Below are 19,211 nucleotides of genomic sequence, written 5' to 3' on the forward strand. Positions count from 1 at the left end.
CCTCCTCAGTATCAGATAAGTACGTCATTTGCTTTAAATACGTTATCTGTGAATCTTCATAACAACCTGCAAATAGGTATCACCTCCAGTTATAGCTGAGGACATTAAGTGTGAATTTAAGTAACTTGCCCAGAACAAAACTGTTAATAGGTTTAAATAGAGGTGGCACTCAAATTTGACTCCACAGTCTATGTTCCATCCAAGCACTGACTGCAATCGAAACCCAGATTGTCATTTACTCATTTGTTAAATTTTCTGAGAATTATGAAGACATATAAATGAAATTCAAGAATGAGAAACCTGGTTACTAAAGTGTGCGAGAAGCAATGGGAGTGAGAGACTAAACTCCTAACTATTTCAATTACGATGTTATCTCCCTCTTCTGTGAGTCAAGATTTGGTGGCTACCTAATGGAATCACTGTGACAATTACAAAAGAGTGGGTCACCTTTGCTCGGTTTCCAGTTCATTCATCTTGCGGTGCTTCTGTTCTAGCTGTTCCTGGAGTTCCTCAATACGTTCATTCTCAGTACCTTCCTGTTGCAAGCGAAGCATCTTATTTTCATGTTGCAGTCGAATAAATACTTCCCTGATGTTGAAAAGAAAATTTATTTTTAAATTTTTCTAAATAATACGTTTTGCTTTTTTTTACATCCTTAGCTTTTTAGGAAAGAAAATTCCTGTTCATTCAATAGCTGTCATTTAAAACTGTTAGCAATGTTTCTGAAAGTTTTTAAGAAAAAGCCTACATATATTGTAAGACTGTCCTGAAAAACAAGTTGTGAATTTTTAAAAGCACAAGTGTTATATCATATTAAATATTTATTATGCAAATCCCAAAGAGAAACAGGAGTTCTTTCACTGGTAACTTAGAAACTATTTACTAAAGGTAATATAGAAACTATTTACTAAAAGTAATATATAGTATATCCTCAGAAAACATAAATTAAAAGCAATAGGTTTAAGAAATCAGTTTGCTTATGGGGTGCCTGAGTGGCTCAGTCAGTTGAAGTCTGACTCTTGATTTCGGCTCAGGTCATGATCTCACAGTTTGTGAGTTCGAGCCCCATATCAGGTTTCACACTGACAGAGCACCTTCACTCGCTCTCTCTCTCAAAATAAATAAATAAACGTAAAAAAAAGAAATCAGTTTGTTTAATATTTTTATTTTTTTAATGTTTATTTATTTTTGAGAGAGACAGAGAGACAGAGAGAGAGAGAGCAAGGGAGGGGCAGAGAGAGAGGGAGACACAAATCCAAAGCAGGCTCCAGGCTCTGAGCTGTCAGCACAGAGCCCAACTTAGGGCTCGAACTCGTGAACTGGGAGATCATGACCTGAGCCAAAGTTGGATGCTTAACCAACTGGGCCCACCCAGGTGCCCCTAGTTTGCTTAATATTTTTAAATGTACTTTCATGATGACAGGCCTATCACTGTCTCTAGATTATTTTTGTTTTCAAAAAAAATCTTTATTAAAAGTTTACATACACATATTTTCTAAAATGCAAATGATAGGAATGATATTAAAGAAAAAAGTAATGTTCTCCTACCTGCCTCCCTAATGCAATTTCTCAGAAGCAACTAATTTCAATTAATCTCAGTTTGTGTTCTTCTGAATGACAGCATCATGACTTTAAACTATAGACTCATATGGCTATTTTAAAGTGATATTAATATCACTGGATACTAACTAACAAGTTGCTTTCCAGTCCAACAGGTAAAGAGCTCTGTCTTAACAACAAAAGTTGAACAAAATGAAAGTCAACAAATTTGCAAACTATACGCTAAGTGAAACAAGTCAGTCACAAAAGGCTGCATATTGTATGACTGTATGTATATGAAATTCTGTAACAAGCAAATGGACAAAGAGTCAACTCTTGGTTGCCTGGGGCTGGAGCTGGAGGAGAAGCAGGAATGAGGAATGACTGCTAATAGGGACAGGGTATCCTTCTGGGGGAATGAAATGTTCTCAAATTAGATGGCTGCACAACTCTAGGTCTACACTAAAAACCACTGAGCTGTACAACTGTAAATGGGTGAGTTGTATCTCAATAAATCTGCTTAAAAGGTAGAATTTGAAGTAATAATTAAAACTCTTACCACAAAAAAGAAAACCATAAAAACTACCAGATTAGTCAAATGCCTACAAGTAAACATAGCAGTAAAATACGAAAATAAAAGCTGGTGAAGAAGAATCTCTAAAATTTATATTTTATTTAACTTCTGCTTAATCCTCCTGCTATATTTGACAGCCCCTTTCCTATTGGCTTCACCCATGTGGATTTAAAGGCCATGTATAAAAAGGGTTTTCCGTAGAGCTTATGGGTAAGGAAAGAAGTTCAACACAGTAAAAGTCATATCATAAAAACCAGAATATCTCATTCAGCAAGTCTGTGAAATTTTACTTCTGATAAGACCTAAAACTGCTAAAGTAGCAATAACAATCTAAGAAGCTCAAGCAGGTGAGACAAGGTATTTTGAGCTCTATGACTCATAAAATGGAACATTTTAAAGGCTAATCATTTTTTTAAAGAAATCACATTTCTAATATTATCAATTAATAGAAACACATTTACCTGTATTCCACAGGCATAATCTCAGCAGCAAGATTCTCAAAACTTTTTGTAGCAGATGCATCTAAACAACAACAATGAAAGATCAACATTTCAGCATTTCTATCATTAAAAAAAAACTTTCAAAAATCCAACAAAATTCACCTGTTTGGTTTAGATGATCTTGTTGTACTTGTGAACATCGAAGCTCTTCATTCGTTTCTTTCAGAGTATCACGTTGTTCTATTAGTCTCTAAAAAAGAATTGTTTACATGAGCAAAACAATTAATTGTTTCCACAAGAAATGTACTTTATGGTTATAACAATTTATCTTAGCAAACTAATTTCCTAATTGTTGCTTAGTTATTTAAAAATGACAATATTTGGGGCGCCTGGGTGGCTCAGTTGGTTAAGCGTCCGACTTCGGCTCAGGTCATGATCTCACAGTCTGTGGGTTCGAGCCCCGCATCAGGCTCTGTGCTGACAGCTCAGAACCTGGAGCCTGTTTCGGATTCTGTGTCTCCCTCTTTCTCTGACCCTCCCCTGTTCATGCTCTCTCTCTCTCTGTCTCAAAAATAAATAAATGTTTAAAAAAATAAATAAATAAATAAAATAAAAAAAATAAAAATGACAATATTTTAGTTTTAGTGCTAAATCACGTAAATAATCTTTATACGACACAAATCTTGTGATTTCAAAGATAATATACCTTTGAACCAAACTGATGTAATTATGCAACAGAGTACAAATATGCAACTGTGGAGTAATTAGTAAAAAGTATGGACTCTGGAGGCAAATAGATCGTGGCTTGAATTCCAGGTTCCCTATTTCCTAGTTAAATTATGCAGGGTGAGTTATTTAGTTCTTTGGCTTTAGGATCCACACCATCAAAATGGAAATGCTGATACTTAGATCCTTGCAAAGGTGTTCTGAATAGTGAGCGAGGTAAAGTTTGTGGTTATTTTAAGAATTGATGAGGGAGCTCCTGGGTGGCTCAGTCAGTTAAGCATCCAACTTCGGTTGAGGTCATGATCTCATGGCTCATGAGTTCAAGTTCATGTCGGTCTCTGTGCTGATAGTGTGGAGCCTGGAGCCTGCTTCGAGTTCTCTGTCTCCCTCTCTCTCTGCCCCTCCCCTGCTCAAGCTCTGTCTCTCTCTCTCTCTAAAATGAATCAACATAAAAAAAAAAAAAGAATTGATGAGCCATTATTGATTTTTAACATTAGAGTTGACTGTTTCTTTTTTACTTTTATGGGTTCTGACAAACGTATAATGTATCTATCACTACAGTCTCATGGTCAATTGATTTTTAACAAGGGTATCAAGACAATCCAATAGGGAAAGAACAATAGTGCTGGGACAACTGAATACCACTCAGAAAAGAATGAAGTTGAGACTCCTATCTTATACCATATACAAAAATTCAAAATTTGTCACAGAATAAATATAAGAGCTAAAACTATAAAACTAAAAGAAAACAAAAAAACACAAATCTTTATAACCTCACATTATTCAATGATTTCATAGAAATAGTACCAAAAAATACACAAAAGAATAAAATGGCTAACTCTGATTTCATCAATGAAAAACTATTCTGCTGCAAACCATACCATCAAAAAAGTAAGAAGACCTGGAGCCTGTTTCCGATTCTGTGTCTCCCTCTCTCTCTGCCCCTCCCCCATTCATGCTCTGTCTCTCTCTGTCCCAAAAATAAATAAACGTTGAAAAAAAAAAAAATTAAAAAAAAAAAAAAAGTAAGAAGACAACTCACAGAATAAAAGAACATATTTGCAAATCATATATCTGAGAAGGAGCTTATGTCCAGAATATATAAAGAATTCTTACAACTCAATAATAAAAAGGCAAATAATTTAAATAGTATGTGAATAAGTGATTTGAAGAGATAATTTCTTCAAGGAAGATATACAAATGGCCAACAAGTACATGAAAAGATGCTCAAATTCGTCAGTCATTACGGGAACACAATGGCATACCACTTCATAGTCACTAAGACAGCTAAAATTAAAAGGCTGGTAAGTGTTGGCAGGGATGTGGAGAAATCGGAAACCTTCACAAATTGCTGAGAATGAAAAATGGTTCATCTACTTTAGAATACAGTCTGGTATTTCCTTAAAAGGTTAAACGTAGTTATCATATGATCCAGCAGTACCGTTCGTAGGTATATACTCAAGAGATGAAACACATGTCAACCTAAAAACTGCAAATAAACGTTCATAGCCACGTTGACTGTTTAATAGGCAAAAAGCAGAAATAGCCCAAATGTCCATAAAATGATGAAAGGATAAATAAAATGTGGTATGTCCACAGAATAGGGTATTATTCAGCATGAAAACAAAGTACTGATTCATACTACGAAATGGATAAACTTTGAAAGCATTAAGCTAAATGAATGAATCCAGTCACAAAACCCACAAAGTGTATAATGACATATTCTGGACAGACTGGGCAAATCTATAGAGAAAGACAGTAGAGTAGTGGTTGCTGAAGCTGGGCGGGAGGGAACCAGAACAGAGAGCAGCTGCTAGTCGGCACACTGATGGGGTGAGGAGAGTGTTCTAAAATCTGACTGTGGGGATGGCTGCACAACTACAAATGTACTAAAAACTGCTGCATGGTACACTTTAAGTAGGCAAAATTGATGGCATATACATTATATCTCAATAAAGCCATCAAAAAAATCCCATCTATGGTGCCTGCTCTCAAGGAGCCAACGGTCTAGAATGGGAACGCACGCACTGAGACATAGGGGCCTTGCCTCTGTGACTCCATCTTCCCTTGGGAAGGAAAGTAACGAAACTGTAGGGTGAATTCTTTCTACTTCCTTTTACACCAACACTCTAATTTGGAGAAAGACAGAAGAACTGACTGATGTGACTTCCAATCTTAGAATAGCAAGGATAATATTAAAAACTAAAAGAAGATAGGCGTATAACTTATCAACTGTATTTATGTTTACCTCTTTTTCCTTAAGTAAAGCTTCATGTTTTTCTTCAAGCCGCTTCATTTCAAATGCTAGTGTATCTGCCCTTTTGGATTCAGAGGAAAGTTTATTGTGAAGATCTTGAACCTTTTGTCGAAAACAAGGGTATATAATATTAATAGTTTTTCAGAGGTCAATAAATGAGAAACTGATTGGAAATAAAACTTAGACGAAGAATATAATCTAGTAATCCTCAATACTTGTGAAAATAGCATGTGGATAAGAGTTAACATAAATTTTAAAATACTCAAATAATAATTTAATAAAAAAATCATTCTTGTACTCTACTGTTTCTCTAGGTTGCTTGATAAACAGCTAAACAGAATATTACCGGCTATAGCTCCATTCTCTAGGCAATTATTATTAGTTACCAGAAATGCTAATAATAAGCAGTAAAATGCCTCCCAATATATACAAGCTCAGAAGAGAATAAAAAGGGGAAAGACCTAGATAACTCAAACTCAACTATCAATCCTGGAATTAAAATTACAGGTAGGAGAAATCTGTCATCATAATAAGCTCACAGCTGGTTATAGGCAATGTTCTTCACCTCTCTATCATTCTTAAAGTATCAGAAAGAATAAGAAAGTTGAGCTCTTTCAGCTACAATGATTAAAAAAAATTGACATATTTTCTTACCTGCCTCTTGTACGTTTCTAATTGTGTACGTGCTGCATTTGCCTTCTTTAATTCTTCTTCTAAGCTGACTGTGTTATGCATATACATCATGTTTGTTTCTTGTAAAGTTTTCACCTGCTTGCGAAGGTCATTCAGATCTTGTAATTTCTGACGATACATCTCGACCGTTGATTCTAGTTTATTAGCTTTATCAGAGGTAGCCCTATAATAAAGCTACATGTTACTGGGTAAAAGCTAGTAAATGCACATTAACATTTCTATTCTGGCTCTAAAATTAGTCAGCTAGATTAACTATCAATTGGCTGAAACAACAGAAAAGAAAATCGGACAGACAGCAAAAGAATCAAACTGTATGAGAACTTTAGAAAAAGACTCAAGTCCAGTGTGGAACCTTTTTGTTATAAAGGTATCAAAACAAAAATGCCTTAAATTTGACACACTAAATTATCAAACCGTTTCATACAGCACAATGTCTAAAAAAGAATGGTTTTGTAAATGTAACTGAACAATTCCAAGCTTCTCTGAAGCTTACAGGCCAATTGTGCTTTGTGTTTAACATTTAGTGCAGTTTTATTCTAAGTATTTGATATACTTAGGTAGTTGACTTATAATTTGTTTGACAAAGCACATCCCTTTGGAGTTGTGCTTACCTGGCCAACTAGAGCAAAAATAAATACATAAACCCAATCACTTTCCATCACATGCAAGTTCAAATGAATGGTAGGAAGATTTTGTTTCAAATGGACATAAAAACTGGGCAACAAAATGGCTAATTAAGAAAATTTAACAGAAAAGGCCCAGTAGGTTGAGGGTCTGACTTCAGCTCAGGTCATGATCTTGCAGTTCCTGGATTCAAGCCCCATGTCGGGCTCTGTGATGACAGCTCAGAGTCTGGAACCTGCTTCGGATTCTGTCTCCCTCTCTCTCTCTGCCCCTCCCCTGCTGATGCTCTGTCTCTCTCTCTGACTCTCGAAAGTAAATAAAATATTTTAAAAATTTTTTTAAAAAAGAAAATTTAACAGAAAATATAAAGAGCATATGGATAGTCTGTTTGCTTGACTAACAATTCATAGGAAAAGCTAAATATAAATTTTATATTGTCAAAGACAGTAAGAGAACCTTGGGATAACCCTGAAATAAATGTTAAGATACTTACCTATATCTATTTTATATCAAATGCCAAAATATGGATTGTGAGAATACTTTCCCTCATGTAAAAAGTTCACAAAATAAACTAATGAGTACAAGGAGATGAAGCTAAACGTATCTAAAAGTAATTCAGTTTACACAATCTTAAGAAAAAGATATCACCCCCCCCCTCCCCCAAACGGGCTCTGTGCTGTCAGATATGCTTGAGATTCATTCTTTCTCTCTCTCTCTCTCTCTGCCCCTCCCTGGCTGTGTGTGTGCTCACTCTCTATCTCTCTCAAAAAAAGAAAAAGGTATCATTTTGGGTTTACAAATTCTAATATGAAATTGTGCTAACAAAGATTGAATATTATCCTTAAACTGCAATTACTATCAACAAGCATAAATTAAGTAAAGACTAGGAGCCTGGAAAAAACTGATCAGTACTTGATATGTAGAAATAACCCTACGAATCCCTGATTAAAATATGGAATACTGAAATGACTAATAACTTAGAAGCGACATAATTATATTCAGACATGGCATACCTAAGGACATCTATTTCATCTTTCAGGGCTCTTGTTTCTTCAGCAAGACTAGTCAGTTCATCATTCCTATGTTGAAATTCAATTAGTTGCTTTTCAAGTTCTTCACAGTGAACACGATAATCATCTTTTGCAGCTTCAAGCCTTGCATAAACAAAATAAGTATTTATAATGTAATTTCCATTATTTGTTTTCTGAGACATGAGCTTAGCAAGACATACTTTTAAAATGTTCTTTAAAATTCTACACTTAAAAGAAAGACTAAAAGAATAAGACACTTCTGGCTCCCGGGTTTAAAACTGGCTGAGAATAAACTAATGTTCTGAATTTTCATTTTCACTTCTGAAATATGGTGCTTGGTTATCACTAGTTCTAAAAGGGGTTTTAATCTCAAAAGGTGAAGAGAAAATGTATAGATATATAATTACTCAAAAATATACATCACGTGTGAAATGGTAAAATATTAACTCTAAGTAGACTATGATAAGTTATGGATAAATACTTCAAACTCTATGGTAAAAACAAAAAGTAAGAAGATGCGGAAGTCTGGTGGCTCAGTCAGTTAAGCGTCTGACTCTTGAACTCAGCTCAGGTCATGATCTCACAGTTCATGAGTTTGAGCCCCATGTCAGGTTCTGCACTGATGGTAAGGAGCCTGCTTGGGATTCTGCTCCTCCCCAACTCGTTCGTTTTTTGTTTTTTTTTTTTCCTCTCTCTCGCTCTGTCAAAATAAATAAACTTTAAAAAAAAAGGAAAAAGGCAATACAGTGTTTAATATCAAATATTAAAAAAATATTTGATTCCAAAAGGATGCAGGAAAGGAAGATAAAGGAAAGGAATAGATATGACAAATGAAAAACAGCAAATTGACAGACCTAAATACAACCATAACAAAAATTACATAAAAGGCCAATAGATTAAACACACCAAATGAAAAGGCAGAGACTATCAGACTAAACGAAAAAGGCTCAAATATACATTAATTATACAAGGGATATTTTAAACATAAAGACACAGATTAAAAGTAAAAGTATTTAAAAACACCATGAAAACAGTAAGCAAAGGAAATTGGGGTGGTTATGTTAACATCAAACAAAATAAATTTTAAGACAAAAAAAGTATTACAAAGAAATGTTTCATAATTATAAAAGGGTCAATTACTAGAAAGCCATATCATCAATGTATATATACACCTAAAAATAGTTTTAAAATACATGAAACAAAAACTGATAGAATCAAGGGTAGAAATCCACAATCATTGTTTAATACCAGTCTCTAATGAATGACAGAACTAAACAAACAAACAAAAAAAACTAAACATAAAAATACAGAAGAGATCTGAACATTATTAACCAACATGATTCAGTTGACATGTATAGAACATGTCAGTCAAAAATGACAGAACACACATTTTTGCAAGTGCACATGTAACACTAATCACAATGAAACATGATGAGCAGTAAGTATTAATACATATCAAAAGACTGCAATCCCATGCAATATGTTCTCTAACCATAAGAGACTTAAATTAGAAATCAGTCACAATAAGAAGTCTAGAAAAGCCTTAAATACTTGGAAATTAAACAGCATGTTTCTAAACAACCCACAAGTCAAGGAAGAAATCACGAAGGAAACTGGAAAATAATTCAGACAGAATAACAACAGAAAGACAACCAGTTAAATTTGGGGAACGTGGCTAAACCAGTGCTTGGAGGAGAATTTACAATTTTAAAGGCTTATATATTAGAAATGAAGAAAGTCTTAAAATCAATCCAAATTTCAACCTTAAGAGGCTAGGAAAAGAAGAGCAAATTAAATCCAAAGTAAATAAAAGGAAAGAAAGAAAGAACAGAGATGTACAACTAATAATACGGAAAGCTAATAAAGTGAATAGATTAATAACATTGATGAAACCCTAGTAAGAGTAATCAAGAAAAATGAGAAAAAATACAAATTACCAATACCAGGAATGAAAAAGCAAGCATCAGTATAGCTCCTACAGTCATTAAAAGGACAATGAAAGAATATTATGAACAACTTTATGCCAACAGATTCAACGTCTTAGACAATATAAGCATATACCTTGAAAAGCACAACTTATCAAACTGACATAGATGAAACAGAAAATCTAAGAAGCCCTATGAGCACTGATGAAATTATATTGTCATTAAAAGCTCTTTCACAAAGAAAACCATAGGCCCAGATTGTTTAATATCATTCACACATAAACTCTTTCAGAAAACAGGAGAGAATTCTTCCCAATTATTCCATGAGACTAGCAGAACTCTGACAACCTAAAAAAAGGCATTACAAGAGAAAAAAGTTATAGACCAGTATCTATTATGAAGACAACCAAAAAAAAAAAAAAAATTCTCTCAATCTATAAGCAAACTGAATCTAGTTAATATATATGCAGAATAATAAGTATGACCAAAGTGGTCTAACCCTGAAATATAAGATTGTTCAACAATCAAAAAATAAAACAATCATAATGAAAGAATGAAAAAGAAAACCACACTGTCATTTCAAGATGTAGAAAAATCATTTGACAAAAACAATTAGTAATAAAAACTCTTAGCAAGCCAGAAATAAAGGGGGAATTCCTTCAAACAGAAAAAAAAACACATTAAAAAACTTTACAGCAAGTATTATACTTGATGGTACTTAATTGAACATTTCCCCCCTAAGACCTGGAATAAAGTAAGATGTCTTCTCTTGTTCAATGCAAGAAAAATAAATACAGGGCAGAAATAATAAAAGGAAGATGTAAAGCTCTATTAATAGATTAGATGACTATGGATGCCTTAGAATTTTCTACATAAACCATCTTCTAGAATCAATAAGTGAAGACATAAAAGTTTCAGAAGACATAAAAGTTTCAAAATAAAAGCTTGAGTTTCAATATATAAAAATGAATTGTACCTATTAGCAGCCACTTTTCAGAATAATTTTAATTGTATTGGTAATAGCATCTACATGGGAATAAAGTTAACAAAACACAAAACTTCTCTGCGAGAAACAACACAATATTGCTGGGAGAAACTAAAGACTTAAATAAATGAAGATACCATGTTCATAGACGGTAATTCTCAATATAGCTAAGACATTAATTTTACAGAACCTAAATCATAATCACAAAAGGTTTTTTTAAATGGAAATTGACTGACAGATGTGAAAATGCAAAAAGACTTGGAATAGCCAAAACAAATTCTGAAAAGAAAGAACAAAGTCGGAATACTTATACTACCTGATTTTAAACTTACTTTAGAGCTAAAGTAATCAAGATCACATCATACAGGCATAAAGACAATCTGATCAATAGAAAACAACTAGAGAGTCTAGAAGATGAACCCAATTTTATGATACCATTTTTCATGAAGATACAAAGCAATGTGGAGTAAAATTAAAATATCTTCAATGATGCAACTGTAATGACTAGATATCCATATGGAAAACAAAAATAAAAATAGGGACGCCTGGGTGGCTCAGTTGGTTAAGTGTCCAGCTCTTGATTCTGGCTCAGGTCATGATCTCACATGAATAAATAACAAATAACAAAATAACAAATATTTGTTTGTTATAAACAAATAATAACAAATAACATAACAAATAACATAACAAATATAACAAATAAAAAATAACAAAATAAATAAAAAATAAAAATAAATAAAGCTTGACCTCTATACCTTAAACCATTGTTTTAGAAAACAATTCAAGATGGACTATAGCCTTAAATGTAAAAGATAAAACTGTGAAGTTTCTAGAAGAGCATAATAGAGAGTATCTTCATGGCATGGAAGTAGACAAAGATTTCTTGGACAATACACAAAAAACACTAATATTAAAAATATTGATAAATCAGACATCATCTAAGTTAAGAACTTTTCCTCTTTGAAAGACCCCATTTAAAAAATGAAAAGGCAAGTCACAGAATGAGTGAAATATTACTATGCATATATCTGACAAAAGGATTTGTACCCAAATTTTTAAAACCTCCTACAACGAATTGATAATGACAAACAACCCAATTTAAAAACAGCTCAACAGTGTGAAGAGACACTTCACAAAGTAAGATATACTGCCAATAAGCACTTGAAAAGGGGCTTATCACATCATTTGTTGTCAGAAAAATGCCAATTAAAGCCATAATGAAATACTACTACATTTTCCCTGAAATGTTTAAAGTTAAAAAGACAGATAAGAACAAAATATCCTACCAGACAGAACAATTAGAGCAATAAGCAGCAAACTCTGCTCATAGAGTATAAAATGTTATCGCCGCTTTGGAAAACGGTTTGGCAGTATCTTTCACAATTAAACAGCTAGTGCATAACTCAGCAATACTGCTGTATATATTTACCAATGGGAAATAAGAAAACATATGTCTTTAAAAAGTCTTGTATTATAATGTTCAGACTAGTTTTACTTATATTAACCCCAATTGGGAAACCCAAAATGCCCATCTAAAGGGAAATGGATAAATAAAAGTGTGGTATAATGTAGAATAATTCCAAATATTTGAATACTACTTAGCAATAAAAAATAATGAATTACAGATACATTCAAAACATAAATGAAGCTCACAAAAATGCTGAGCAAAAGAAGCCAATCACCAAGAAGTTCATGCTGCATTATTCAATTTATATGATGCTCTAGATTAGAGAAAACTAACCAATGCTGAAAAATACTCAGAAGAGTAATTAGCCTCTGGGAGGTAGGGGTTGACTGGGAAGAAGCATAAAAGAACTTTTTTCAGTGATTGAAATGAACTATATATTGATAAAAGTGTGATAACACAAATGTATGCCTTTGTTAGCACATTAAATTGGACGCAGTATTTTTTCATTTCACAACATGTAAATGTTACCTTGTAAAAGAACCATAAACATACTGAAGTCTAATAATATTTTGTATTAAAAAGGTAAGACTGCAATTCTTAAATTGCTTTCTATGTGTTTTAGGATTAAGTATATGAGAATATATGTTCAGGAAAATGGGAGCCAGGTTTCTCACCACTGGAGGAGTTGACAATATGGAAGTGCAGATCAGAATGAACCCCGAAGACAGGGGACTAAAAGGAAAGATGTCAATATGAACTCACTGTTCATACTGAGAAATAGAATAAATGCAGACATGTGTATATTCCAGCGTGTGGACACAGGCAAGTGTGAACGTCGGTCGTAGGAACCTGTGCTAGTGTATTTCCTAGCTCTGTACTCCAAAGTGGCCTAGAAGCAAGGACCAAAGCACTCATTTGGAGCACAGGTCTTTGTTTCTAAATAACATTCTCCACTAGAAGGAATTAAAAATCCTTGGAGAAATGGCTGACTGCAGAGTCTGGAAAGAAGGAGAATGAGTCTAGAATATTTTGTTGTGCAGGAAAGTAAGAACGTGCTCAAAGGATAGTGACAGGTTGGAAAGGACACAGGGGCCAACTGAAAGGATTCCCAGTGGTCGAATCTGGGATAATTCCAGCATCAAATAATTGATGACAGTAATGGATGTGTAGTCCATTGAGTAAGAATAATACTAAATGCAATGCATGATCCTGGATTGGATTCTGAAACGGGAAAAAAAATAGCTCTACAGGACAATGAAACAACTACTGGAATTTGAATACAATCTGTGGATTAGATGGTAATATGTATCAATGGCAAATTCCCTAATTTTAATCACTACACTGTGGTTTATAAGAAAGTATTCTTGTTTTAGGAAATGTATGCCAAAGTATACAGGGATAAAAGTGCATGTCTCCAGTGTACTCTCAAGTGGTTCAGGAAAAAATATATGCATCTGTAAGAATATGTAGAGAGACCGCTAAAACAAATGGAAAACACTGCCAAACTACTGCAGAATCTGAGCAAAAGATATAAAGGAGTTTTTTGTGCTATTCTTGCAAGTGTTACTGTGTTTGTTTGAAATTATATTTTAAAAAAGTAACAAAAAATACATACAGTACAATTAGAGTGCCTCTTCCCAAGGCCTTATAGAGTCCAAGGCTAGGCTACTAGCACACAAGAGACAGTGTTTATTAAAGGTAGGATGTGAGGCGCCTGGGTGGCTTAGTAGGTTGAGCAACCAACTTCGGCTTGAGGTCACGATCTCACGGTTTGTGAGTTCAAGCCCTGTGTTGGGCTCTGTGCTGACAGCTCGGAGCCTGGAGCCTGCTTCAGATTCTGTGTCTCCCTCTCTCTCTGCCCCTCCCCCACTCATGCTCTCTGTCTCAGAAATAAACATTAAAAAAACATTTAAAAAAATAAATAAAAAATAAAGATGTACACCACCTTTTTTTTCAAAGAAAAAATACAAAAATTTAAATAGAAAGCACCTCTTTAGGTTAAGATTTCCATTTTTTCCATTTATTATCAGGTTCCCTCTCCTATGTAAGAAACACCCCATTCCCCCCAGATCTCGGCAGTCATTCCCTTAAACTCCTATTGGACTTGCCTATGGCCTTTATTTGGCCCTAATCACAAATTATTTTGAACTGCTTTCTTTTTATACACATATCCCACTTGCCTAACTAGATTGCAAGCCCCATGAAGGCAGGAACTATTTACACCATTTGATATTTTCAGAGCTTCTATTTTCAGTGTTCTAAGCATACTATAAAGTTATAGCATGCTATAGCACACTATAAAATGCTTAATAATTCATCACTGATAGGACTTCTTAACTCCTGGTTTAACAGAAATCCATGGAATGGTTTTTACTAAAAATGCTACCTGAAGTTTTCTTCCTGTAATTGTTCTAGTTGTAACTGTGCATGAAAATACTTTTTTGCAACCATTGTATTTGGATCATCAAAAGATCCATCCAACTGGTCAAGTTTTTCATTCATCATCTCATTCTCAGAAACTAATGAGTTCTTTTCATCTTGAAGTGCAGTCACCTAAAAAACAAATACACAAATATAAGCATCAATAGCAAAAAAACTTAAGAGTCCAGAGCCCCACACTGCTATGTGACCAAGCCATTAAATTAGCTTGGTCAATCAGACAACATAATTTCTAAGGATCCTTCCAAAGCTGGATCCTAGACCCTAGGGGTCTAGGATGTTTGAGTCAAACAAAAGAAATCAAAGTAATTTGGTTACTACAGAGAAAACCGACTTAAAACATACAAGGAGAATATCTTCAAAATGTTATGCTTGCCCTAGTTTCGGTAAGAAAATTTTTCTGAGTCTTTAAAATCTGATGTACTGATAAGCTTTGAAAAATTAATTTGTTCCTCTTTTAGTTATAAATTTACTATTAGGATGCTGTTACCTAATAAGCTAAAATACACACACATGCACAAGTTATTTTAGGTTCACAGCAGAAAATTATCAGTTACATATCATGTCTTCAGAGACAAGCACATTATTTGGTTAATGAATCAGTAACAAAAAGCTGAACTAAATCCATTTGCACATTGTGACTGTTTGCTTATAATTTAAAATGGCTAAAAATTTAGAATCACATCGATATCAGTACCTGATACATTTTCACTTTACTTACATATTAATGCAACAAACATGATTTGCTTCAGTTCTTTTTCTTTTCCATTTAAAAACATCTTTTAAAACCTTTTTAAAAGGCTGTAACCTGGTCATATGTAAGACCAGAAGTTTACGTATGATTATATTAAGCTTCCTTTGAAAAAAAGTTGCCCTATTATGATTTTGAACATATTACTACATAGGTTTGCGATTGTTTTTTCAATAGATGTAATTAATTCAACCCAGTTATGTGAAGGAGGCTGTATACCGACACAGTGAGCTACTAATAGGAAATTAAAAGCAAGTGAGTGCCTTCAACACCATATAGGCAAGTTACAAATACTTGCCTTTGACCAACACAACGACCAACACAATGACCAATGGGCAATGACCAACACAAAGGCTCAGAAAAGTCTTCCTGGGAAGACTACAGGAGAAAGCAATTTTTCTCCCTAAATTCAATGCATGTATCTATCCTTGCCAAGCAAGCAGTTTAGTGACTATTACCTGTCATGTACAACCCTAAATGACTGAGATATGGAAAAGGAGGAGAGTTTGTACCCTTAGCATCCTTATGGTAAAAATGTAAATAATTACACAACAGGAAATGTTCAAAGTGCTTTGGTGGAAACATACCATAGGGTAGGACATGGGACACAAAGAAAAGAAAATCTCATTCTAGCTGGAGGGAAGAGGGTGTCACAAAAAGATCCACAAAAGAGAAACAATACCCTCAGTCTTCTAACCTGTGTAAGAACCACATAAATAAGGTAGGTAAGGGCAAATTCAGTTTTCAACACCTGGTGTAACCAACCTGGGTCCTATCCATGTTTCGCAGTGTGGCTCCAGAGCTACCTTTAACCACAGACGTGAAGGAGAAGGTAGTAAACATGCAAATTCCTTGCACACCCTCCCTCCCATCTATGACCCAGAATGTCCAGTGGTGGTTCTACACATCTTCAACAAGTTCCATAGGTTCATTATGTACCTGCCTTTATCCTTCTCTGTTTTTATTTTTCTTCTCTATTTCTTTGTTTCTCTCTCCTTTGTTGCTGTGTCGAATTATTTAAAAATGAGACAGAAAAATTCAAAAAGCTAAAAAAAAAAAAAAAACCACGCCATTTTCTTACATTACCCAGATTTAACGTAACACTTGTGTCCTATTTGCTTATTTAAACAAATATATGGGTTGCCTGGATGGCTCAGTTGGTTAAACACCCAACTCGTGATCTCAGCTGAGGTCTTGATCTCAGGGTCATGAGTTCAAGCCCCACATTGGGCTCTGCACTGGGCACGAAGCCCACTTAAAAAAATAAATAAATAAAAATGTCATCACATTAAAGTTTGAAAATCACTGCCTCAGATATAAACGTATCTTGTACAATGGTGGACAGGAGCATGTCTTCTCTAACGTACCCCAGGCAAGAATGGCTGACCACTGCTACGGCATTATTACCGCAGCAAGTGAAGGACTGCATCCGACTGCTGCCGGGGGTCACGAATGGTGGCTGGAAGGGCAGAATAAGAGCTACTGGCAAACGTCACAATTTGCCTGAAGGTCCCATAATATCCTGATTGGAACGGAGTTCCTCAAAACTTCACATCCAAATATCACATGGAGTTCTTCTTTCTTTTTTAAGTACACATAATCAGACCTGCCTCCTGATTTACTGAATCAGAATTTATGACCATAATTTGCACAGAACCAACACAGTTCTATCTTTGAAAGGATTCAAGCTTCACCAGATCCTTCCCCACAGAATCTCCACTCTTGCATTCTTTATTTCGATTAAAACATGTTTGCTAGCTAGACTCCGTCAACAAGAAGTTTTTTCAAGAACAGCTCGTGAGTCCGCATCTGAGCTCTTCATCTGGCCACGATGCCGCCTCCCTAAGCACTCGGTAGATACTGCTCTTCCAAATTCTGGTACTGAAGTTGTAGGGAAGCCTGATGGTCTGGTCTTTGTGGGTGATTTGCCTCTTCTACCTGAACAACCAAGGACTCGTTCTTCTCCTATTCATGAAGTTCAATGGCTTACCTAGGATAAAGCCTAGTGTCTCCCATTATTCGGTGATTAGTTTCTGTGCATCTGCAATTTTCTTTTAAACCTCACTTTGTTCTCTTCACGCCCCATCTATTTTACTGATGTGTTCTGAGGAAGCTGTTCCACAACATGAAGCAAACTTTATTTTTCTAAGCTCGGCTGAAGTCTTTTACGTGCACTTTAGTCTGCACTGTTTGCACGGATGTCACGCTTCTATTCTTTCCATCTAACTCGTGCTTTGTTGGCAGTCAGGATACACCGGATGTTCCAGTGTGGGCTGAAGACTCCTCGACACGTCTCCACTCTACTGAAGATCCAGTGTGCCTTCCTCTCTCATTATGGTGGAGGCTGTTCTCCCTCCACACCATTCCACAGCCTTGGGAATGGTCAGGGAAGGAGGGGGCAAGCTGAGGCAAGGCGCAGTCTTTACGACACCTGGGCTACACTCTCACTTCTGAGGTTTAAATACCTTCCACCAGAGTGCTGAGCAGTGTCTCCCACTCCCAGGGAGGAAATCCTTTGGACATCAGCCCTCTCCCCAGTGCAGTGTGTAGCTCTACAGACTGCCTATCAGGAGTCAGGCCCGTAGTGTCTTAGCTGCTCCTCCCCAGTCCAGTGAAAGAAAACAAAAGAATCAAAGGGTGACTCTCCTGTGTAGACCGCAGGGAGAAGTATCGAGATTCCCGTGGATCCCCCTGCGTGGGTCAGGGATGAGGAAAGGGGAACAGATGCTCGCTATGCAGCACTTCTGTCAACGTCACATGCCTGCTTCCTTCCTTGACTGTCGGTTTTTTGACTTCACAAGTTACGTCCTTTTTCTTGTTTACCTGTCCTTGGTGCATTTCTGTGCAGCTTATTTTTCTTTTTTTGCTACATTTTGTCAGGTATTAAAACAATCCCCTCTGCCCCAATTCAAAAACAACTCTCAAGTAACATATGATTAAAAGTAAAGATTTCTCAAAAACAAATTCCCTTATGGGGCGCCTGGGTGGCTCAGTCGGTTGAGCGTCCGACTTCAGCTCAGGTCATGATCTCACAGTCCGTGGGTTTGAGCCCCACGTAGGGCTCTGTGCTGACAGCTCAGAGCCTGGAGCCTGCTTCGGATTCTACACCCCCCTTTCTCTCTGCCCCTCCCCTGCTCGTGTTCTGTCTCTGTCTCTGTCAAAGATGAATAAACATTAAAAAAAATGAAAAAAAATGTCCCTTATAAAATTGGGATATATGTCATGTGAACCTATGTGGATTCTATGTTGTTAATTAATTACTTTTTGTTCTATTATATAATCATTCATTTCCTGTGTGCAGATAATCTGAGGGTTGATTCTATTTTAATACTAGAATCAAAATGCTAAAACTTGAGTTGTCTGTACTTTACTGCTAAAATCAGGTGATCACATGCTCTTCACTGTGTATAACAAACACATCTTCTAACATAGAATTGTGTGTTTTTATCAAATAAGAATTTCTAGAAAATGTACAGAGATCCTACATAAGACTGCTAAGGCCTGAATGATTCAATCCTCTGTTCTTTATATCAGGTATTCTGGCAGGTGAATAAGATCTTATTTGGCAATAACACATCTCAGATGCTTTGTATGTGTGTATGCAATTGTTGTAACGTGTGACATAACTGTGGCCAAGAAACATGAAAGAAGAACATATAGAAAGCCCCCTAATTTTGAGGTACTGGCTTTGTTCAAATATAAACACTAACTCTTTTCAAACACAGAGGGACTGATTTTTTAAAGAATGACATTAAAAGACCAGAACTGCAGTGCTGTCACTGTCCTAAGTAGCTGAGTCACTGTGACCTAGTCACTTCT

At 35.4% G+C, this 19,211-nt stretch overlaps 1 protein-coding gene across 1 annotated transcript in view; it reads right to left on the reverse strand.

Moving 5' to 3' along the window:
- The window catches only part of HOOK1 (hook microtubule tethering protein 1), a 68,057-nt gene that overhangs the window by 12,864 nt on the left and 35,982 nt on the right, over positions 1-19,211 (reverse strand). Inside the window, exons 12-18 of the mRNA XM_047082349.1 lie at positions 14,589-14,755; positions 7,867-8,007; positions 6,191-6,392; positions 5,528-5,638; positions 2,716-2,803; positions 2,575-2,635; positions 448-588 (exon numbers count right to left, since the gene is read on the reverse strand). Of these exons, the coding sequence (XP_046938305.1) occupies positions 448-588; positions 2,575-2,635; positions 2,716-2,803; positions 5,528-5,638; positions 6,191-6,392; positions 7,867-8,007; positions 14,589-14,755 (911 nt within the window). The remainder of the gene's footprint in view (positions 1-447; positions 589-2,574; positions 2,636-2,715; positions 2,804-5,527; positions 5,639-6,190; positions 6,393-7,866; positions 8,008-14,588; positions 14,756-19,211) is intronic.

This window comes from Lynx rufus, unplaced genomic scaffold (assembly GCF_022079265.1).
Source record: "Lynx rufus isolate CCGP_SWC_20201006 ecotype Redwood Valley unplaced genomic scaffold, mLynRuf1.p SCAF_2, whole genome shotgun sequence".
NCBI lineage: Eukaryota > Metazoa > Chordata > Mammalia > Carnivora > Felidae > Lynx > Lynx rufus.